At 46.5% G+C, this 24,512-nt stretch overlaps 1 protein-coding gene across 1 annotated transcript in view; it reads right to left on the bottom strand.

The window, feature by feature from the left end:
* Positions 1-24,512, bottom strand: part of EPB41L4B (erythrocyte membrane protein band 4.1 like 4B) — a gene marked incomplete at its 5' end in the record, with an annotated part of 112,829 nt that overhangs the window by 26,809 nt on the left and 61,508 nt on the right. The window contains 3 exons of the mRNA XM_014534454.1: positions 5,107-5,225; positions 7,246-7,475; positions 22,246-22,310. Coding sequence (XP_014389940.1) covers positions 5,107-5,225; positions 7,246-7,475; positions 22,246-22,310 — 414 coding nt within the window. The remainder of the gene's footprint in view (positions 1-5,106; positions 5,226-7,245; positions 7,476-22,245; positions 22,311-24,512) is intronic.

The following is a 24,512-nucleotide window of genomic DNA, read 5'->3' as shown; positions in this document are numbered from 1 at the left end:
GGAGGTTCTTTGAGAGCCCTGTAGCTACACCAGCAGGCAGGTCCAGGACTCAAGCTTCGAGTCTCCTATATCTTAGTGCAGTGCTATTTCCCCCAAAACTGCTACCTTTTACATATAACGATTCAATTCTGTGGCTCGTTGGGTCAAAGGAAAGAGTATAAAATATTCATTGGTATGTTTTCAATAAATCCTGATGAAAAACGTGATTCACAATGAGAAATTTGTATCTATGCTACCTCATTGTAGAGTGTCTCAGACTTCTTCCATAACTTACTATGTCTGCCATTTCCCATGAACTAACTGAACATGCACCTATAATTCATATGATCCAGTTAAATGGGATTACCCTGGAACTACCTAGTTTAAGTAGGTGTCCTAAGCAATAATATCTGAAATCATGGGCTTGGTGACTATTATATTTATTAAAATGTACAGAATGATAGTTATATAACTATTAAAAATGCTTATGCATATCCTCTTGGATGGCATACATATTACATGCAGGGAAATCATGTCTTATTGTTAACCATGTCTATTGTGGTCATTGCATATTCCACTGAGCACATAGCACATGCTCAATAAACACCTGCTGAGGAAGATCATAATGACATATAGTTATTATTATTATTATTATAGAAACATCGATGAGAGAGAAACATCGATCAGCCGCCTCCCGCACACCCCCCACCGGGGATGTGCCCGCAACCAAGGCACACGCCCCCGACCGGAATCGAACCCGGGACCCCCCAGTCCGCAGGCCGATGCTCCGTCCACTGAGCCAAACCGGCCTCGGCATCATATAGTTATTATTAGAAGAGATGTATTTCATAAGAAAGATACAAGGGCACATGATTGCTAAAAGTCGATTTTGTGATAGCAGGACATAATGTGGCCTGTCAGCCACAATGGGCCAGGGCAAGAACAAAATGTTCTAAAGGCCTCAAATTCTGCAAGTTCCAAAATTAATCTCACTCTCTAACTCAAAAGTCCTATGGAACATCATGGAATCCCTGGAGGAATTATTGTGCAATTGGCTGGTTGACATCATTTATTAAAGAAAAGAGGGCACAGAAAAGAGTGTCTCCATGGGACCTCCAAATGCATAGAGGAGCATTTGGTAGACGAAGCAGAACTCAGCAATCTCATGTAACAGCGAGATAAGCAGTGACAGAAGACCTGGATTTGAATCTCAGCTTTTTCCCTTACTAGCACCATAAACAAAAGCTGCTGCTGCTGCTGCTGCTGCTGCTGCTGATGATGATGATGATGATAACAAAAAGAAAATGATAACATTTACCAAGAGCTTATAATGGGCAAGGTACTGACCAAGCATTTCTTTTGTATATCTTATTGCATTTTCTCATTTAACCATCACGTGTGGGGGTAGATACAATCACTATCCCCATTTTATAGATGAGAAGAAAAAAAGAAAGTAAGTCACTTGCCCAAGGTCACACAGTAAGTTCCAAGAAGAGCAAAGATTCACACCCAGAATTAGGTGACCCCAAGGCTGGAGCCCTGACCACTCCACCACACTGGCTTCCCTTAACCTCTCTGAGTTTCAGTTTCTTTCTTCATAAGGTTATTATGAGGATCAAGTGAGAAAATAAGATATGAATGGCACTTTCATGGTAGATTCTTTGGTTAGAAAAGAAAATATAACTAAAAAAGAACATCAGACATGAGGACACTAATGATCTTAAGCCGTCAAGTTGGATATAAAGAAAATGGACTCATTTGGAATCATTATCCTAAGAGACTTAGCAGTTTCCAAACAGCAAATGAAGTAACTTATGTGTTTTGAAAGATGAGATTTACAGTACACCTTTAGGATGATGCATCATGTGTTTCTAAATCCTGTTAGATACAGTGTTTACTGCCAGAATGGTGTCTTCCCTGGTGTGCAAAGAGTTACTTTTTAAATTAGATTTACTTTGGGGGAATGATATGCTGGGAAACAGAAATTAAATTGGTTCCAAAGCCCATTTGAGGTTTTTGACAACTGCTTAAGGGGACATAGTTATACTCAAAGTCGTGACCGAAGACCTACTTAAAAAAAATTGAATGCTGCTAAAATAAGAAAAGAATGAGGATCCAGCATTGATTTTTTTCCCCCCCTTGAATTTAGTAATTCTTTTTAGACATAAAATTCAAGCTGGCTTGTTCCTGTTTGATCTGGACAAAGCAAGAGCTACTGTTCAGCTCTCTGATTTGACTCAGACGGAGGCCAATATAAATTTTGGAAAATTCGAGTATCATTATGTGAACATGTTTGCATAAAAGGCATCTTCAGGGGGGATAAGCATCTGGATTGCAATAGGACCATATCCCAGCCTGGAGGATGGCTCCGAGAATGTTGTGCTTTCTCTTCTGCATGATCAGAGTTTGTATTTTACATTCAATTTGAACTGTGGACAGATGATTTATTGTTTGATATAGAAATGCAGACTTCAAAACATACAGAGGAATGACACTTGGACTTGGTCATTAGAAAAGGTCCATCTGTTTGGGGATGGCAATGGGGATAAATGATCAGGTGCATTTTTAAATTATTGACACGAATTGTTCACACATTTGAAATCTCATGAGATTTAACTTCTTATGATAATTTTAGGTACTACTTTGGAACTGAGCAATGAAAATGTCTCCTCACCATTAAATCAAGAACAGGTACTTCTCCAAACCTTAGAAGAATCAGTAGATTCTTGATCATTGAGGCTGGAAAAAACTTTAAGAGTCATCGAAGCCACTGGTCCCAGTTGTGGTATCATATAAGTTGTAAGGTCTGTTGCAAGGAATGCTTTATTAATGATAAAAATCATAGTGTGAAGTAATAATATACCTTGCTTATGTGATAGGACAAAGTCAAGGTTATCTGACATCATTCTAGCCTGCCTGCTTACTGAGGTATTTCTTCAAGTGGGAGAGAAAAGAGAGGCATTATATATAGTTTGAGCTTCAGGGAAAAACTTAAGTCACAGCTGTCTCAGCTTTGCCTTAACCCAGAGCAAGCCACTGTTGTCCATTTCCCACCAACACTCATGATGATGACAAGTTACATACCGCTTCTGAGTTCCCTGATATTATATGCTATACTTCCTCACAAAACATGTTTGGGTTCTGTCAAACTCTGGGTAAACCCCCGTGAAAACATTTAATGTGTCGAGTGCTTCAGAAAAGTTGAAAACCAAGAGACAGAGAAGGACAAGTCTAGAGGGCACACGATGCACTGGATTGACTCCCCAGCACCTGGTATGGGCCTGCTCAATAAAGAGTTGTTGCTTGAATGAATGAGTGTCATCCCGCAGGAGGAATTCTCTCCAGCTAGCCAACAGGGAGCACAGTACAAAAGAAAAGTGGCCCAGCCAGTTGAGCATCGACCTATGAACCAGGAGGTCACTGTTTGATTCCCGGTCAGGCCAATCAATGATTCTCTCTCATTGATGCTTCTATCTCTCTCTCCCTCTCCCTTCCTCTCTGAAAGCAATAAAAAAATATTTAAAAAAAAGAAAAGTGGATGAGGGGGGGCTTGAGGTTGGGATCCCATTAAGGAACAGAAGGACTTCAGGCTGCCCTGTGGGGGGAGGAGGAGTGCAAGGGAGTGAGGGTCTTCTGAGAAGCTCTGAAGTCTACTGTAGACTGGAGGGCTGGCTAGGGTGGAAGAACAGCCCAGACAGGAGGTATAACCTTCCCATGCTCACCAGAAAAGGGGCGTTTCCCAAGTCAGGTCTTCCAAATTCCTTCTTATAAAAGAGCAGAGCTAAGCATTAGAGTGGAAGAAGTGACCCAGGAATGACGAAGACTATTCCTTTGGGGACTTTAAAAGAGTAAAATATTCTGACAAAAGCAGCTCTCAACTGGGAGCGATGTGACCTTTCAAGAAACAATTGGCAAAGTCTGGAGACAATTTAGTTTCAACACCTGGATGGGGGTGGTACTGGCATCTGGTGGGTCCAGGCCAGGCCTGCAATCATCCTACAATACACAGGACAGCCCCTCTCAACAAAGAAATAACAGCCCCAAATGCCACAAGGCCGGAAACTGAGAAACCTGGGGAAGAAAAGAAAGAACCATATCGGAGTACAAAGGGCAACAGATCAGGCATCGGGGGTGCATAGATTCAGCCCCTGCTGTGTGACCTTGAGAAAGTAATTTCCCTCCCTCTGGTTTGATGTTGAGAAGGTTGAACTAAATAATAGATCAAATCCAGCCCTGACAGTCTATAGTTCTAACATAAAATTAGATTTTTACAAGGCTGTGCAGTTGGATAAGAACAGATCTAACCAAAAGAGAGCTTGGCTTCTGCCCTGTCCCTCCCTCCCTCCTTCAAGCCTCCCTTTCTTTCCATCAGCAAATAGTTACTGATCATCTACTATAGGCACAGTTGGAGAGAGAGAGAGGAAATGGCATGGGCCAAACTGTGTACCCCCCCTCAAAAAAAAATTCACATGTTGAAGCCCTGACCCCCAATGTGATGGTATTTGGAGATGAGTCGTTTGGGAAGTAATTAGATATAGATGAGGTCATGAGGTGAGGACTTCATGATGGGATGAGTGACTTTATAAGAAGAGGAAGAGAAAAAGAAGATTTTTCCCCCCTGGCAAATGGGGACACAGCAAGAAGGTGACCTTCTGCAAACCAGGAAGAGAGCCCTCACCAGGAAACAAATCAGCCAGTGCCTCAATCTTGGACTCCCTAATCCCAGCCTCCAGAACTGTGAGAAATAAATGTCTGTTGTTTAAGGCACCTGGTCTATGGTGTTTTGTTATAGCAGCATGAGCAGACTAATACAGAGGGGTAAAAATGGGAAGAGCAGAGTGAGGACTCTTCGCTTGCGGATCCTTCTATTAGAAGGAGGGAGAGACACTAATAGATCCAGCCTGCTGGCCTCAGCACTGAGGGCAATGCCTCACTCGGTAAGTCACCCAAAAAGGATGTAAGTGAATATTTGCTCCTCAGACACGCTGAGCAGAAACATCAGGAAAGCCCGAGGAGAAACCCCTTCAAGCCAAAGGCACCAGGTCTAGGAGGCAGGCCAGGGTAATCATCAGAGGTCTGACGTGAGCCCCAGGTCCACGCTCATTGCCTGGTTCTGGTCCTCGGTACCTTATTGATGTTGATGTGCAGAGCAGGCCAGGGTCCAGGAGCCTTCACAGTGTCCAGTTCCAGCTTCTTTAGATGCGTGGCCGCCTCATTGAACAGGGCAGGTGCTCCTGGAGTCAGTTCTGTAAGAGACAAAAGGGAACGAATGAGGAAAAGCTAGACGGTAAAAGATGCTTCCAGAGCCCCACTGCCAGCACCTTTTCTGCCTGCCTCCTCCTCTGGCAGCTTGCATCCCTTGAATACAACTAGTTGACGGGGTGTGAGAACATCTAAGGTCAAGGTTCCAAGGCCTAACTCCCTCATATATGAGCTGAGTGGCCTGGGTGAATCACTTGACCTCTCTGAGATTTTGTGCCATTTTACATTGAAAATAAAATTATTTACCTTTCAAAATTGTTGCAAATATGAAATGAGGTTCTGCATGTACAAATGCTTTATTAATGGTAAAGCGCTATGCAAATTGGAAAGATTAGTGTTCAAGCTAACAGGCCTATATGGATGTGCCCTTAAAAACCAGGTTATGATTCTAAAGTCAAATTCATTGATTTTTATTTCTCTACTGCTTTGGATTAGTTCTACCACCCCTCCCACTAGCTAGTATTTACCCATTAACACATGACGTTAAATATGTGATATTCATTACACACTAAAACTTGTGCCAAGTATTCTCTGTCATTTAGGTCTGGGGAGCTGGAATAGAGAGATGAATGAGGCAGATGCATGTGCAGACAACTCCAAATGAGAATAATAAAAGGCTTATTTAATTGCTCCAGGAGTGAGAGAGAAGGTACTCCACAGCTAGGAATCAGGGAGGGGTGTTAGAGATGCTTTCACTGACGACATCTGAGCCAGTTCCTGAGGGATGTGTAGGAGGTCACCAGGCAGAGGACAGCAGGTGCAAAGGCCTGACCTGGGAAACAGCACAATGCGTGGTGAGAGCAGAGTGGTGGCTGGAGCATAGTGAGTGGAGGGAAGGCTGGCGACCTCGGCAGGGGCCAGGCTGTGAAGGTCTGTGTGTGGCCACGCTTAGACGTATGGGCTTTATTGCAGGACAGGGAGGAACCGTGGGATGGTCTTAGGCATTTGGTCAGAGCTACCTGGTGAGAGCTCCTGCTTCGGCAGCTACAACCTGGAGAGGGGGTGCACTAGAGGGGGTGCCCCTGAAGGGGCTGTAACAGTTATCCAGATACAAAAAGATGCCACGGCCTAGGGCAAGGGCAGTGTGGATAGTGATGACGGGAGGGAGTTCTGATTCTTCAACACCAAGGGAATGATGAGTTCCCATTCCCGGCTTAGCCAACCGGGAATTGTTCCTTGTGGCCAACGAGTGAAGGCGCAATGGCTCTTTCTTTTCACCAGCTCACAGACTCCCAAAATGTCAGCGCTGGAAGGTTCCTTGGCCATCCATGTGGACACCCTCTACCCCATTTCACAGCTGAGAAAACCAGGGATCCAAGAGGAGATTTGGCTGGATAGTGAGCCTGGGAATTGCCGCCTCTTGATGCTTGCCCCTACCTCAGTGCTTTTTAAAACCGTATATGATAAAGAATCAGTTCCTCACACCTAGATGTCACAGACCAATTCTTAGATAAAATATAATAAAAGTGAATTCTAGAAAAATAAAAAAATAGACATACAAAACCCAAGCCCACATTTTTAAAGCTTTAACAGCTATAAAATCACCTTTAAATTGCTAAAAATGTTTCTAATGGCTTATTCTCCATTTCCGTAACTTCTCTCCCTGGGATCTGAGGTCACCTTGCTCTCAGAAGAGGGATGTCAGAAAGGGGCTAGAATGGGTTTTCCTGAAATTAGGAAAGCAGAGATTCTAGCCACCTCACTCCCCTCTTTCTCTTTCCGTCGCCTTGAGCCTGTGCTGGAGACGGATGAAGCAGAGATGGGCTAAGGAATGAGCAGGAGGAGAGAGGATTGTCACCTTGTAATGAAATCAGCTTCCTGGTAAACCATACTCCCTACCTCGCTCCTACCTAATTGCTCAAGGCCCAGACCCAGTAACACAGCGCTGACATTAGCCCCGTTGCACGCTGCACCTGCAGGGTCTGTCTTGGGGATGCATGGAAGCCAGCCATGCCCTGTAGCATCCCTCCCACTACCCCACCCCGGTCCCTGACCCCTACTCACTTGTAAGGGATTTACTGCTGGAGTTTGGGGACCTCAAAGGCCCCTCCTTGTTCTCCAGGGTCAGCGAGAGGCCATAGTTTGCGTGGTGCTGGTGCTGGTGCTGGTGCTGGTGGTGGTGCTGGTGGTGGTGCCTCCCCGAAGCTTTGGTAGTGAATGGCGTGCCCCCGTTCTCCTCGATGCCGAAGGGTAGCCGGTCTGAGCTGCTGAGCCCTGGGGAAGGGAGCGGGTAGCTGTGGAGGGTGTCAAAGTCAGTATTTAGAGAAGCAAAATGCCTTCATGTTCCTGTGCGTACTTTAAAAGAAGTTCTCAAAGCAGGAGAAAAACAAGAGAAAGCAGTTCAACAGATCCACAGGGTTATTGTAGAACAGGACAGAAGGGCAACGTTGCTCTCCAAGAAAAAGCAGAAAGTGGGAATTTGTATACATCGGAGACCTTCAACCTTAGCAAAATTCTCAACTTTGAAATGAAATAATTTCTGTTAAAAAAGATGTTCTCTAAACAGGAAGGAAGAAATGAAAAGCAAGGATAAAAAAAACAATTTGTCAACTGTCGTATAACACGATCATAATGACAAACTAGAAGTCTTGGAGTCCCTCTCCCTTCCTCCCCATCAGCCTCACCGTGCAGACAGCACCTGTTGATGTTACTGCTGTGACATCTTTTAATTCCAATGGTTGCTCTACACGATCATAATGACAAACTAGAAGTCTTGGAGTCCCCTCTCCCTTCCTCCCCATCAGCCTCACCGTGCTTCTTCCCAATATTGCCTTATGGAAGCCCATGTCATCTCCCACGTAGACTGCCTCAAACACAGATTCCTAACAGCCCTCCTCGCCTCTCCTCCCTCTGACCCACCCTGGCTGCTCCTGGAGGCCTTGCTCAGGACGGTCTCACATTGTGCGCATGTGTGGAAGAATGTGGAAGAAGGGGTGACTTTGGCTTCTGGGAGTCACAGACCAACCTCCCTTCTCCAATGATATCCACCCTCCCCATGGAGGCCACAAAGCAGGCAGCAAGAAGCACACCGAGTTGTTGTTGAAACACTTGGGTTCCCGTCTTAGTTCTACCCCAGCCTTGGGAGGAATCATGGACAGTCGCTCTGAGCTTCAGTTTTCTGCCTGGGAACATGCAGTTGGTGAGGCAGTTGCTGGCATCTTCTTGGGATGGCTTACTGCACACTCACTGTGTGCAGGGCGACCCTTTCACCTGCCCATGGCACCTGCCAGCTTCACAGCAGGGTCCCGGGAGGCAGGAACAGCCCGCACAGCCACACACGTGCCCCCAACACCTTCCAGAGGAGCCTGCTGGGGGCACACCGGCTCCTCGTTACTTGGAGCTCACAGTGGGGACGTCTCCGTACGCCTAGTCAGAACTAAAGCAGCAGGGAGATGCTGACAAAGACCTCAGTAGAGCTGCTTCCCATGGACGGGCCTCAGAAGGGTGGCAGGCGGGTGGAACCATTTATTCTTTCGGTCCTCAGGCAAGTGGACAGAACCAGGGAGCCTGGAGCCTTAAGCAGCCTCGTCTGCTTACTCGGCTGCTACACAAATACGTCATGTTCTGTGTGCCAAGGATGAGGAAACGTTCGGGAGCACCGCCACTCGCCCACACAGCAGCCCATTAGCCTGGAACTGTGGCTCTCCAACCGGGACGCTCAGCAGAATCCGCGCAAACACCGTGTTTTTACAGCAGGTGGTGTCAGCCAGCACCACCCCTTCCTCCCCCGCACTGAACACTAGCGCAGTAATCACGCTCTCCAAACACTCACAGAGAAAAACACCCACCGCTCAGTTTTTTTGAAGTGCCCAGCACTGTGCCATCTATGAATGCATTTAACCTCCCAACAATCATTGGAAGAAGGGACAGGTATTGTTTTCTTTATTTTACAGATAACAGAAAGGAAGGAGATCCCTGGCTGGGTGGCTCAGTTGGTTGGAGCGTCATCTCCTGCACCAAAAGGTTGCAGGTTCGATTCCCAGTCAGGGTGCATACCTAGGTTGCAGGGTCAATCCCTGGTCTCTCTCTCTCTCTTTTCCTCTTCCTCTCTCTAAAAAATCAGTAAACATATCCTCAGGTGAGAATTTAAGGAAAAAAAAAAAAAGGAAGAGAGACTAGTTAACTTTCCAAAGCCATACAGCTAGTAAATGGCAGAGCTGGGATTTGAACCCAAGAAACCTGACTCTGGAGCCCTGTGCTCTCTCAAGTGCTAAGAGGCACTGTATTGCCACGTGGACAGAAGCAGCAGTATCATGACGTGAAAAGAACGCTGGCTGGCACTTAGCTTTGGTTTTACTGCCACTTAGCTACGTGACCCGAGGTGACTCATTTCACTTATCTGGGCCCCAGACACTGCATATTTGGACAAACATTTATTAAGCATTTATATGCCAGGAACTACAGCTCAATGAAGTAATTTGATCTCTGCCATGTCCTGCTGAGAGCAAGGGCAAGGTGCATTTGCTCGGTATGGTTTCCAGGACACCTGTCACTTATTTCAATTTTTATTTAGTGGAGACTAAACAGAATGGACCATTAGACCAACATATTGCTACAAGCTCTTATTAAATTCAGTGGCAGCAAGCAGAAAGTATATTTGAAAGCTGTACTTTTTCCATAATGCGTTTGAGAAGAAAATTGTGTAAGCATCTTAGGAATATGACACATTACACATTACACATGTTAGGTCTATTAATTAGGGATGATTTCTTACAGCAACTTAGTGGTTCTATTTATTTATTTTTTTAAAAGAGCAACTAGAGAGGAAAGATGCCCTACCTCACTTTTTCTCCTGTCTGAAAAGGTCAAGATGACACTTTTCGGGCATGGTTTAGATGTCTTTCTATAGACTACTAATTGGCAAAAGAGAACTTTTCCCATTTGTACTTCTTTGAAGACATTTTCCTAGCACGGAACTCGGCACTAAGTCTAGTGTTCACACAGGTGATGTCTGAATCTCTACCTGGGGCCAGAGAGGCCTCTTCTCAGCGTCTATTGCTGGGCCGGTTACGGTACTGGCACAGTGTAGATGCAGAGTACATATTTATTGAATGACTGTCCTCATGCATTCAATTTTAATTCTCCCAGGCTAACCTTAGCAAGTGTACTCATAAACGCTTCACCTTGCTCTCCAATCCCCCAGGTTGCCTTCCCGTTACATTCTCGTCATTGCAAAACTGCAGAGTAAAATGTGTCACATCTTACGGAGCCACGGGAGCCTTTAGGGTTCCGTGGTAACTGAGTGTCCTGCGTGAGCCAGACAGGAAGTGCACCTCCATCTTGGAGTCCGGAATTTTCCTTGGGCGAAACTGCTATCCATGGTTTCAATGAATGGTCGTCAACAGATAGCAGGCCTTAAACACTTGCAGCTGGAAAACCCATTTTACCTTGATCTCATTCTTGCTCATTGCCACAGGCGCTTCCTGATTGTGCTCGAGGCACTGGGAAGCCACAGGGAAGGGCTCTCCAAGTTCGTGGTGAGATCTAGGGTTTTCACCATGCCAGATGAATTTCAGCATCCGAGTCCAAAGAATAAATATTTTATGAGTTCATTTTTGCCCTGAGGCTTATGACTAAGATTTTATTCACTGTTTTCTGCCTTGAAAAAAATACGGACACAAATATAGTTGTTTTCCTTTATGCCATTCACTTCCAATTAATCTAACGGTGCTTTCCCTTCTTGATTTATTGCAGATTTGGGGGAGGGGTTCGTATTTTTGCATCCCAGTGCCCACTCTGTGCCTTAAATGAAGATTTCCCCCCCAAGTTAGCAGCATTAACTTGCCTCTAGCCACTGCTTTAAATGCATCCCCACACAGTATCATATGAAATGCATCCCCACACAGTATCATACGGGAGCCCTCAAGGAACAGGGAGAAAAAGTCATCATTTCCATCAAGTGCAGCTGCTAGTGTGTAAAATAATGTTTCAAGAGCCAGTCCTTTATCATCCCTTGCATTTTGAAAGAGCTATTGTAGACTCGGGCACCAGATGAGTGTTATTCTTCCACCCTGCAGACACTACCTAACTCACCCAAATGAATGGAAGTATCATTCATTCCAGAAAGATGCTCAGGTTCAATGCATACATTGCGTGCTCTGTGAAGGGCAGGTTTTAGACATTCTAATGGCACAAGATACCAGTATGAGCAGGAGCAGGAGCTGAACGCTGGGTTCGTGTTTTTGAGGTGAGCCAGAGGGATAATCTATTTTGGTTTTCATGAATGCTTGAAAATCTCAAAGGCTCCCTCTCTGCTCCCCAATTCGGGTAGGTTTTTCAGAAGCTTCCATTATAACCATCCCGCAAGCCTCTGAAGCTGTATTTTAAGGGCTTGTTTAATTGCCTTTAATATAGGTATAAGGTCCATTATGCAGCCCCGGATGGTGCTGGTGGGGCCGTAGGCACAGCAACACCTCTTGCTCCGGAGGTCTCAGCTGCAGAAAGTGGATGCTGAGGCCATTCCCATTCAGTTGGGGATGATTAGGCAGGTTTCTGTGGGTTCCTTACAACATGCCTACGGGATGTTCCTCTAATTATCCTAACCCCCTTTTTTAGTGGATTGTCGAGACGACAGCCCTTCTGGTGTTTTAACTTCTGCAGCCTTTCCTCCAATAATGCCACTGCTGAGTCTTGGGATGTGCCTGTGCTTTTATATCCGATACATTAGAATTTTAATTGTACCTAAAAGTAAATTCGTCCTTCCCTGGTCAAATGCACCGGGGAAATTCACAATGTCGAGGTGGGTATTTAAGAAGTCGGAGTGGAAAGTTCTCAATAAGCCCCCAAAAGAAAAGGAATCAGATGTTAGAAATCAATTCCTTCATCCTGGCTATTTTGATGCTGCCCACTTTCTATTTCCATGGCCTGGTATCCCACTGATGGTTACCTAAACTTCCGGACAGCTGCTTTCAAAAAACGTCTGGTAGCCCTAGCTGGTTTGGCTCAGTGGATAGAGCGCCGGCCTACAGACTGAAGGGTCCTGGATTCAATCCCAGTCAAGGGCACATGCCTAGGATGCAGGCTTGGTCCCCAGTAGGGAGCGTGCAGGAGGCAGCCATTCAATGATTATCTCCCATCATTGATGTTTCTTTAAAAAAAAATTTTTTTTTTATTGATTTCAGAGAGAAAGGGAGAGGGAGAGAGAGAAAATTCAATGATGAGAGAAAATCATTGATTGGCTGCCTCCTGCATGCCCCCTACTGGGGATCAAGCCCGCAACCCAGGCATGTGCCCTTGGCTGGAATCGAACCTGGGATCCTTCAGTCCGCAGGCTGATGCTCTATCTACTGAGCAAAACCAGCTAGGGCTCATCATTACTGTTTCTATGTCTCTCTCCCTCTCCCTTCCTCTCTGAAATAAAAAAGAAAAATGTTTCATAAATATCAACTTTTCCTAGCCTTCCCTTTCTTCACTGTTAAAAAGGCTAAGATGACATCATTAATTCCACTTCATCAGCCTGATCTTTATGAAAGAGCAGGACTCAAGGATAAAGGTTCTAGATAGTTCAGAGAAAACAAGCAACCAATGGCCTTCAAGAAGAGGAAGGGGGTGTACAACCTTGCTTGTAGAGAAATGCGATTAATGTGGTTTTTACCTATCAGACTAACAAAGGTTCAAAAAGTCAGCTAAGGCTAGGAGCTTGCTTGCTGCGGGGTCCCAGAAGCCCTGTCAAATCGCTGGGGTGGGGGCGGCATAATCAGGGAGAATGTCTTTGGAGGGAAATTTCATTAGACAATATCCAAGTTAAATATGCACAAACCTTTTGACCCAAGTCTCTACCTGTAGGGAATTTAGTCTACAGATAGGTTTGTTCAAGTGCATAAAACAGAATGTACAAGGATGGCAGAAAAATCATAATTTTAGAGACTCAAGGAGGCCTAAATGCCCATCAATATTGATTGGTTAAATAAACACATGTGCTTTCTACCCAGAATTGCTCTGATTGACAAGAAGAAAGGCTGACTCTGGGAAGAACTAGAGAACCAGGGAATAAGAGGGTGGAGAGGAAAAGTAACTTTCAGGTGTCTTTGCTTGAATTTTTACCACTGTCTGTATTACCTACTAAAAAAAGTTAAAAAGCACAGCAGTTCCCATTAGTACTTTCTATGTAGTCTCCAAATAGCTAACCGGTTCCTCCGTTTTGTATAAGGTGAAGTCCCAAGTCGGGGCAGGTCGGGAACCGAGTGGACGCTTCGTTGCAATTCCCCAAACTTCTGAGTCCCAATTGTGCCCACAGAACGGATTCTCAGTGGTCTCCCCAGGGCCCGCCCCCCACCCCCCGCCGATCCTGCCTTGTGCAGGTGGGAGAGCACTGTCCGCACCCTGCCTGGAATTCTCCGACAGAAATACCACTTCCATTGCTTTTAATCCCCTTTCAAAAGACCCCCATGGTGTTTCTGCTCTGAGCTTGTTAGCGTTTCAGAGACATGTTTTTATGTATTGTGTTAACCCTCTTCCATCTCTTTCCTTTGGAACCAAGCACCCCGTCCATTGCTAAAATTAGACTGTACATCGCAACCTATCCACCCAGGGGAGATACCATTCCTTGAGCTACTTTGAGTCTCCTTGTCCTATTTCTTACCACATGGACTGCTAAGGCCTTAAATCTAAAAAAATTAAAATTAAAATTAAAAAAAGCCCACTAAAAATTGCTGTCAGGTAGTATCAACCATTGTGCAAAGCACCACACATACACCTGTCATTGAATTCCCCTAAATAGATATTGTTAAATTCCCATTTATTTATTTATTTTTAAACATATTTTTATTGATTTCAGAAAGGAAGGGAGAGGGAGGGAGAGATAGAAACATTGATGATGAGAATCATTGATCGGCTGCCTCCTGCCACACCCCACCCACACTGGGGATCTAGCCCATAACCTGGGCATGTGCTCTGACCAGGAGTTCAACTGTGACTTCCAGGTTCATAGGTTGATGCTCAACCACTGAGTCAAGCCAGCTGAGCTAAAGTCTCTTTTAGATGAGAAAAATGAGGGGAAGAAGAAACTGGCCAAGTGAGTGCACAGTTGGGATTCAAACCATGTGAGATGCTCAAGGGTCCATACTTCACTTGTCAGAGAACAAAACCAGACCTCCACACCGGAGTCCACAGTCCTCTCATCAGCTCGCAATGTCCTGTCATTTTGCTTCTGCAAACTTCCACCTGTTTCCCCACATGGGCCTGAATCCTGCCCTGGGTTGGTAGACTGGGGTGTGCCCATGCACAACCTTCTCCATCATTAGAAGGTCCCTAGCCCCTTGCATCCGGAGGAGAGCAGAACAGTGACATAGACTCGGTTAGGTAGACTTGGGGGAGGGAGGTTATAATGAAATTAAAGCCATAAGAGAACCACTGGAATTCTCACATTCTTCTGCTTCACCGTGAACCTGAAGATGTGCAAAACCATACTGAGCAGAAAGATCCAGCTGCTTGCGAAGATGTCCATTTACTTTTTAAAAATTATATTTATTTTATTCAGAACAATCCCAGATGAATCTTACCTTTTATACAAAAATTATAATTTAAATGAAAAAGTATGCTTTCATGGCATATTGATTGTCCTATGTGGCCTATATTTCAAAACTGATAGATGATGTACATGAACTTTCCTACCTTGTTAAAAACAATAATCCAAATGTAAGTTTGTCTCTTTTCAAAAGGAGTGATGTGGCAGGAAAACAGAAGACTTGGTCAGGGATCAGGGCAGAAAGCTTGATGTAGTCCAGATGGTTGCAGCATGTGAAGGGAAGAGGAAAAGGAGGGACTGCAGCAGGAACCTTCATGCCTTTTGTAGGAAAATGACGAGAGGTGGAAGCCAACCTACTTGGCCTCAGCAATGCAAAGCCATCTCAGGATTCAACATTAACTACATTCCTGGGATGAGACTCAATGTCACATCTCTCATTTCAACCCACCACGAACATCTGAGAACTGTGATGGTCACCCATTTACTTTTAAACATCATGCCTACTTACAAAAAAAAAAAAAGTTGGCCTCTATTTAGTTAAAAATCGAGCCATTAAACAAGAGCAAACCTAACCAGATAGGAAACTGTGCTTTTCCAAAGTGAGGCCCTGCCCCTGCCCACCTGACTCTCCTGGGATGACTGTTACAATGGAGGTTCTTAGGTCTCACCCCGACCACTCAATTTTTAGTAAGCTGTCCAAACGACGTGTTGGTTCCCCAATTTGGGGGGAAATGGACCTATTTGCAGAATTACTGAGGATTTCTTCTTTTGCTGAGGCTCAGCTGAATGCCGATTTCAGATTTGTTTCACCTTGGAGATACCCGAGGGGATTCTTAAAATGTGCCACCTTTCCTCTACAAAGGGTCTCTCCTGCTGTTAGCAGCCGGTTGCTTTTTCTCTATCTCTGCCCGCTTGTGCCTTGTCTTGGCATCTGTCTGTAGCCTTCTGTACCAAAATGGCAGAAGCCAAATCATCCTAGCTCTATTTAAGGTATTCACCGGGTTAATTTTGGAAGATTCGGGCAATTAAGTCAGAGCTAAGTTTGGGAAATATTGATCCAAAGGGATCAATACAGCTGCTCAGGGAGTTCTCTGATGAGCTCAGATCTTAAAGGGCCCTTTAAAAGCTGGAAAGTCAAGGGCAACAAAAACGATCTATTAGCTGTGTTCAGAGCAGGACCCAGGAGGCTGGACTCATTGACCTGGAAAGATGGCGTGATATTAACAGGCAAGAAAAACGAAGGACTCCTGCAATGTCCTTATTCCTTCGTCTTCACTTTAATGAAAATCATTTTCAGCGGAAATGGTAGACCAAGAAACGAAACAGGCAAGAGAGTTTTGAAGGCCAAGCTAATTACCTGGTATGACTTCAAGACTTCCAGTCCATATGAATTACATCCATTGGACAACACTGTCAGTTCACTGTGAGATATTCTGAGGGATCTCAGAAAAATAATAGATGATGCAAGACCAGTAAGTACCTGAGTTTCTAAGATGCAAAAAGCGAACCCTGGTGTGGAATACTGAGCTTGGTTTTGGTAATGGGTGATACTCCAGAAGAAATGAGTAGTTTGTGAGATCTCCAGGAGGAAGCAGTGGATCATCTGAAACAAGTAGTTCATTAAGAAAATAACGCTCAACCTCTGCTCCTGAGAAAGGGGACTGTTGTTGAATGAATGCCTGCATGGGCAGGCCTACTAGGTTGCTGGGAGAGTTGGGGAGGTGTGAAGGGTTCCTAGACATCTGGGTGGGGGATACAGGAAGAGGGGAGTAACGGGGTTATTAGCTCATTGGCAAAGGTGATGGACAAAGTTTACTAGACCAATGGCATACAAGGGGTACAGATGAGACTGCTGGTGGTGGTGTCTTCCTAGTTAGTAACTAGACTTCTGTGTAGTGAATTCATCTAATAGTCTCATGGAGATGGGGGTCGACGAGGTCCCAAATGGCAGGATGATTAGAGGTCAGAGCAGATGTGGAGGATACAGGCTTTGGAGTCAGAAATCTGACGTACCACCTACTGGCTCTGGGACCATGTGCAAGCTGCTTGGTTAAACTCTAAGCCTGAGCTTCCCATGTGTGAAAAGGACACCACTGACCTCAGAGTGGTCAGGGGATCAAGTGAAGTGACGTATGTAGAGTGCAAAGCACATGTGTGGTTGTCGGCGCCTGTATATGACCATAGGTCAATGTCACTCTACCTGGGACTCCAGGATACCGAAGCTGGACTGTTTTCTACCAGGCAGTGACATTCAACATGACCTCAATGCCTCAAAGGAGAACACCACAGACACAGTGAATGCTATTCAGATGATGAGACTGAAGCCAGAACATGTGTGGTGGTCAATGTCCTACTCCAAATGTGATGCCCCACACTGGGTACAGTTGCTCAGATACCTTTGGACCAGCTCAGAGATGACATATGAACTGTCTGTTCGCCGGTTCGATGTTTCCTTTAGAGTGAATGTGAAATCATTAATTTGCTGAACAGACATTCATGGAGCACCTGTTACCCATCAGGCACTGGGGAACAAAGGTGGAGGTGGCACAAAGTCAGACTTAATTAAGAGCTGTGTACAGGCCCCAGGATGAGACTCAGAGGCAGTGTCGATACAAAGTGCGCCACTGATATATATGAGGGTGGGGACAGTGGGATGGAGTACAGGCACTAACCCAGTTTGCAGAGCTGGGGGCAGTCAGGATCCCTGGGAGACCGAGGCTGAGTGGAAACGTGAGTATGAGCAGGAGTTGGGCAAAGGGGAGGGGAGTGACAGCATTCTCGGCAGAAGGAAGTGTTTGCAAAGGCACAGATGGGAGTGACAGCAGGGTATGGTGAATGTCAGGAACTACACGCAGTGTGGAGCTGCAGGAGCTTAAACAGGAGGGTGAGGAATGGGAACTATGCTAGCTAGAGCAGGGGGATTCCACAGAGAAGGCCTTGGGCTTCGTCCCATGGGCGATGGAGAACCCTGGCGGATGTCAAGCAACGAAATGACACCATCAGATGGTGTTTCAGAAAGCTCTCTCGGGGGGCTGTGAGGAGAACGCGCTTGTCAGGAGAGATCAGAGTCAGGGAGATCAGGAAGAGCACCTCGCAGCCAGAGGAAAGATCAAGGTCAGCGGCAAAGAGAGAGGGCGGCTGAACAAAATACCAAGGAGAGGGCTGCCTGGATACGCGTGGCGACAGGAAGAGGAGATGCCAATGATATATAAGTTCTTACCGTGGGTAAAAAAGAGAGAACTGGGGTAAACTTTTTTTTCCCTTTTGGTAAGAGAGGAGAAATGCTAATTTTTGGCATGTGGACTTTGCGGTGTACTTGGAATATACAAGTTGAAATGTCAGTCTAGTCTGAGGGAGAGAGAATGGTTTCAGTGTCGGCAGCACCATAAAGTCACGATGGGATGAGAAGACCCAGGTAGACATGACAGTGAGGAGAGCTGTGGGCAGAGGAGGGACTCCTGGGAAAGAGCAATAGTTCAGAGGATGACAGGAGATACAAAGACCGAAGAAAAAGTCCCAGGGCCGGAGAATCAGACACCACAGAAGCCAAGGGCACAGAGTTCCCAGAAGCTGAGTGAGTCACCACCACCATCCAATGTGGCAGACAGAGGTCCATGCAGCTGAGGAATAAACAGTGTCCACGTGACTTAACCATGAGGAGGCCGGAAGCATGCAAACTGGTTAGACTTTCTTGGTTACAGACAACTGAGCCCACGCACGTTGCTTTAAGCACAAGGTATTTATTAGATGCATTAGACAGAGTACACAGTCTCCAGGGGGCCACAGACACAGGGCTGGAAGTCACTTCCCAGGAACAGCAGCTTGTCCTGTGTGTCCAGGACACACGCCCGCGCGCACGACAGGACTGCGATAGGACACACCCACTGCCACCTGGGACCAGGGCCAGGCTCCCGATGAGGACATGGCTCTGCCACTGCCTGCGAGAGCCACTCCCCCAAGGGCAGTAGCATGAGCTGCTCCGCGCCACCTGATGGAACGCTTGCCGTCAGACCTCCGAGAGCGCACGGTCACATCCCCTACGTCACCCACAAATGTTCCTTCTGCGCAGCACAAAATGAAGATCGAGTCACAACGAGCAAGAATAATCTTTATTCTTGGGAAACACATTTGTAAAAACGTATCAATAAGATTAAAAGCTTCAGAACACATTTATTTGGACGCAGCACAGACACGGAGCATCAGGACATATGGAGCATCAGGAATATACTTGTAAACAAATGTCTTGGGGGGGAGTTTCTACGACACAGACCGCACTGTGCAGGGTGCGCCAGCCGATTCCCTCCTTCTGGAGAGGGTTTTGTGGTAACCAAAGAAAATTTTCAGATTTCAGCAATAAAATTCTCAAGGGATGTCAAGACATGCTGTTAAAGGCTTGAAATGGGCCGAATTTACAATGACATATATAAAAATGGCACGGGAACTGATTTCACAAAAATTCTAAGGAAAAACATCTCAGGCCTACCTATGAAGAGAAATGATGTTTGACTCGTGGCTTGAAATGGGGGAAAATAAATATACTGGTCCTAGTTCTACCCTAAAAGACAACAAATTAATTTTCTGGTTCTAGCAAAAGACTGTGCAACACCCCTCCTATCCTCATCTACAGAATGCTTTGGCACAACGTCGTTAAAATCTTACGCCACATGTGTCTCAGATGGCATGTAGCGTCATAAAAGAGTGATGTCTGGGGTAAAAACCCAACCCTCAAGTTCTACAAATTCCGACAGCATCTCTATCCATAATCATGTCTTCTGCAATCATGCAAGTTAGCAGCACCAATCATTAAGACGTTAAAAAATTATTCTTGTTCTCGAGCAGCAAATCCTACCAAAATGGATGCTATGCAGCTTATGATTAGTCAAATCTCTAAAACTCCAAGTGGCTAAACTGTCCTCGGACCTGAAATTCAGAGTCTCCCTGCATGATATAACATCTAATCAGTCCGTACACTTCATTTAGCTTCTGGATGGGGTGGCCTCCGTTAGAGAAGGGGATGTTGCCATTTTCCTATGAGATCATTTGCATGTTATAGCCTCAGCCTAGAAATACTATATTTCAATGGATCACGGAATTTCAGAGTTGGAAAGGACCTTGACGATCGATTAGTCCAACCCAGTCTTTTCTGATGAGGAACATGAGGCCCAGAAGGGGCAATGGCTTGTCTAAGACCACACAATGGCAGAGGCTGGACCCCAGCCATCTCCATCCCCACCATGTCACTGGTACTCTCTGCAGAGCTATCTTCCCACGGTTCCCTGGTTTTATTTGGTCCCACTCATTAAATAACAAAGAAATATCAGGTACATAGCAATACAATACATATAGACTTTTACTCCAATTTTAAAATCAGAACATCAACGTGATTCCTGAGCCTTTACCTACCTTCATTTTATTGAGAATGCAGTCAATAGTACGTTAGGACTAGCTATGGGGATTACTTTCCAATATTTACACGGGCACGGAAAACACCTTTCAGAACTATCCCTCAGACACCTTTACAAACGCAGCCACGCGACGACGCCCAGACACCTTTCATGGGATGGAATGCAACGGGGATGGAGCATGGAAGTGAGATGGCCGGTCCCTCAAAGCGCAGTCATGAGTTTATCGCGACACACCACACTCTGCACGCCTCCTAAGTTCTTCTGGTTCTGGTTGTGGACATAATCGAGATGGATGTCGTCTGCACTGGCCGGCGCTTTCCAACGCGGCCTGTCATCCTCAAAGGATGGCCTGTTGCGTTTGCAGAGTGAATGGTTAGTGGGGGGGATGGAAGGAAACTCAGAAAAGAGTGAGACAACATGAGCACAAAGGGACTGGGCGGGGTAAACCACGAACGACAGGAACGGGAACGGCTTACAAGCGGAAATGGATGGATTTTCTGCTGCAGGTCATCTACCCGCTTCCAAGGGGAGAAAAGCTCTGTCTATGGCTGGGCCATCATCCCTGCAAGGTCGGTCTGGGGAAGCCAGGTCAAGGTGGAAAAGGTGCCTTTGCTAGGGGACGTCTCAGGCTGTTATGTGCATGTGCCCTGTGAATGTCTTATGCAGCATTTGCCAAAAGTGTTGGAACAAATCTCTTTTCCTGGGGTAGGTATCTCAGACAGCGCCTCTCTAACTCGCTGGAGGGCCTGATAAAACACAAAATGCTGGGCCCCATCGGAGATTCTGATCCAGCAGGTGCGGGGGCCCGTGAATCTGCATTCACAAGCTCCCAGGCAGGCGGGCCACCGAGAGGAGCTTGGTACCAGCCTTCCTCAGAATTACCCTGTGGAATGCTGGGCGGGGTCATGCCTCCGAAGGAAACGAATATGATACACTCGGCAGCAAGGAGTGTAAAATTCTGTCAAAACAAGGTTATTAAAAACAGCGTTTCTACAAACCTCTTCTGTTTCTCACGTCTGCAAAATAAACTGCCTTTGCAATCCAGAAACATCGAGAATCATGACTCCACCAGTCTGACTTGCTTTGGAAGTTACACAAGTATCGCGTGTTTATGCTAAAACCGCACTGTTGTCCCACAGGGTCCCCCCGAAACGTGGTCAGAACTGTCAAGAACCAGGTGCCCCCGCCTGCCCTGCTCTGACCAGACTTGGTCCCATCACTCCGTCCTCGGCGCTTTCTCGCAGAGCAAGGCTGCCTCGCCAAGAAATAACCGTGCGCACGGAACTCACCAGCCGTGTTTCTAAGAGAGCTTCTTAAACAGAAACACCCATGAAAGCGGATCTTAAAAGGAACGTTTGCCTTGACAAAGCTGGCATGAAAACGCTCTCGAGCCTGACTACAGACACAAGGCAGGTGCCGGTGTAGTTGGGAAGGGTCGTGGTGGGTTAGGGCCGAGGGGAGCAGGCACAGCCCACTCGCAGCTTATTACCGTAAATAAGTTTTATTGGCGCACAGCCACACCCATGCACTTCCACACTGGCCGTAGCTGCTTTCCGGCTACAATGGCAGAGCTGGGCAGCTGTGACGGAGACCACAAAGCCGAAAGTACCGACTACCTGGCCCTTTATGGGAAAAAAGGTCACTGACCCCTGGGTTTAGAAAAAAAGATCCGTTGCTACAAAAAAGGAAGCCCTCAATCCACCCCTGAAAAAACAGAAAAAAACAACAACAAAAAAAACCTCTGTCCAAAAAATCCACAACAGAAATCTCCACGCTTTAGTCATATTTTTATAAATGAATTCTCAGGACAGGGAAATGTTACTTAGACATTTTAAGTAACATTTCTAGCACAAAACCAAACTCAAAATTTCTGAGGTTAGAATGACTTAAAAAAAACAAAACAAAACAAAAACCCTGGCCCGATTCATTTTGGTGTCATAAAGCGTAACTTGAGCAAATCCAGAGTCGCGCTGGCTGCCTCTGCTCTGCTCGGGATTTATCTCGGCCGTGACAAGGCCTCTCTTCACGGCGACTGCTGATGCAGAACTTTAACTCATGACTCAGTAGAAGCTGAACTTTTCAGAGAAAAGAACTCGTGTAGGGGCGGGCGGCTCTGTGAGCTCAGGCACTTACCTGACGTTTGGAGAGTGAGGGTGCCACCGTGGCTGGCTGGGGTGAATATTGGGATGATACTGAGGCTAGAAAGAAAACACCAAACGTGATTATTCGATGACCTTCTGATTTCAATGGTCTTCATTCACTTTCTCTTTTACTGGCATCCACCTAAGGGGCTGTGAATGGAAAGGCTATAACTGAACGCTGGCGGGGAGCCTGGGGGGTGGGGGGGACGTTTCCCAGGACGATCACATTTCCCCTGGACAAAGGCTGGGGCTGGGAAGCTGCCCGGGAAGAAAGGGGAAGGCATCGGCCTTGAAAGGGTCCCCCACCGAGAGTGCCCAGGACAGGCCACAATCACCTCTCCCGAGGGAACAAGGGAACAGAGGAAGGTGCCAGAAAGACAGGGAGGATGGTCGGCAACGTTCAGAAACCCTTTCTGTCACTGCTGGAAATGACGGCAACCGTGGGTAACATCTACGTCTGCACGCACACAGACCAGGACGGGAAGGGGTACCATAGGCTGTGGGAACACGCCTTCTCCCTTGTTTGAGCAGTAAAAATCATTTTCTAAAGCATGATCCAAAATACCCCCCAAATCATCCAGAGCACTTATTATCGTGACAAAACGGAAGGGAGAAATTGGTCCACTTTAAGATGGGCACATAGATCCAGGCTGATGACCCACAAAATGACCCAGGGAAGAGACTGGCTGGGGCTGGCTGGGTGGCGGGTGCCCATCTACGTCTGGCCTGCAGAGGGCAGCGGTCCCAGACGTAGCCAGAAGCCAGGGTGCTTCTCAAGGCTAAACTTCCTACCTGGCAAATTAGGCCCGCCTGACATTTAAGCCACTCCAGTCTTGCCACCATCACTCTTTTAATTATTTCCTCCCCTTCGTCTCCCTTCCCTGCTGCTCTGGTTAATAAGCAGAAGGCTACTCTCTGTTATGGAAAATTCTCAGCAATTCTGTTTTCCCAGACCCCAGATGCCCTCCCTGCTGCCTGTTCTGTATTCCAGAGGCCTCTCTCTTTCCAAGACGCCTGTCAGCAAGCTAAGTCGGCAGCCCCCGATAGGAAGTGCTGCAGGAAAATGGATCTGGAGGAAATCCCTCCACAGCAGAATGTGAGGGCTGACCAGGGCTTTAGAATCTCCCCGATGCACTCTCTTCACATTGCCCTCTGAGGGGATACAGAACCCCAGAGAGTTGAGAAGATTTGCCCAAAGCCCAACTGTTCTGGCCCCAAATGAGGCTCCACCAATGGTGTCTTCAAGAAAAAAGAGTAACAGATTAGAAACGGCCCTCCTATTCCCTCTCTTCAAACACAACCACATCAGATTCCTGGGAGACGGGGTGGGTACCGTATCCACAAGGACCCAGAAGGATACTCCAGACCCTTCCTTGGTGTCCTCTGGCAACTTACTCACAAGCTGCCCAGGAGTATTTTTTTAATGTTAACCCAGAAGGTGTTCAATCGGGGCAGTTATGTTCCCTGGGGACAACTGGAAATATCTATGTGCATTTTTGCTTGTCAAAACCACAGGGGGGTTACCTTTAACGATTGGGCAGAGAAGAGGGAAACTAAACATCCTGTAACTCTAGGGACAGTCCCAAACAAGGAAGAACCGTCCCGCCACAAATGCCAGGAGCGTCCTCACCGGGAACACAGCAATCCATCCTCCGCAGTTGGCTAGCCTTGCTGAGCTCAGAATTAGACACGCTGCAATCCCATCCCATCCTCCTGAAACCCTTTCTCAGCACTCAGATGCTTATCGGGCCACTTCTCAGGATGTTCTCTTCCCGGTCCATTGGCTCCCGATCCTTGACAGAGCAACGCAGAACCTCTGAGAGTAGCAAGGCACAGAGGTCCAGTGGTTGCCAAAAATGTTGAGAACAACAATGCGTAGGAAACAGATTTTGTAGATCTGATTGCAACAAACAATCGCCTCGCCGTGCACTGTGAGCAGAGCGTGCAGGGCGCGCTCACCCACGGGGCTTGTGGGGAAGACGGCCGGGGCAGCGCTGAGCTAGGACGGCTTTGCTTCATTTACTTTTTCATGTCACTCACACAGTAATCCCCAACAACTCTTCCCTTCCCCCACAACATTCCAGCCACTCACACCCGAAAATCCCTCAAAAACAAACAAAAAAACAATCTGAATAAGAAGATTCAAGAACCTAAAGAAGGCCAGGAGATCAGGAAACCGGGCCCTTCCCCTGGCAGATCAAAGTCCCTTTCAGGAGTCATTCCCTAAACCTGGAAGTCACGGGCAGGCTCTGCACAGCG

This window comes from Myotis brandtii, unplaced genomic scaffold (assembly GCF_000412655.1).
Source record: "Myotis brandtii unplaced genomic scaffold, ASM41265v1 scaffold13, whole genome shotgun sequence".
NCBI classification, from domain to species: Eukaryota; Metazoa; Chordata; class Mammalia; order Chiroptera; family Vespertilionidae; genus Myotis; species Myotis brandtii.
Note: the sequence above shows the minus strand (reverse complement) of the source record. Positions and strands in the feature narration are given on the sequence as shown.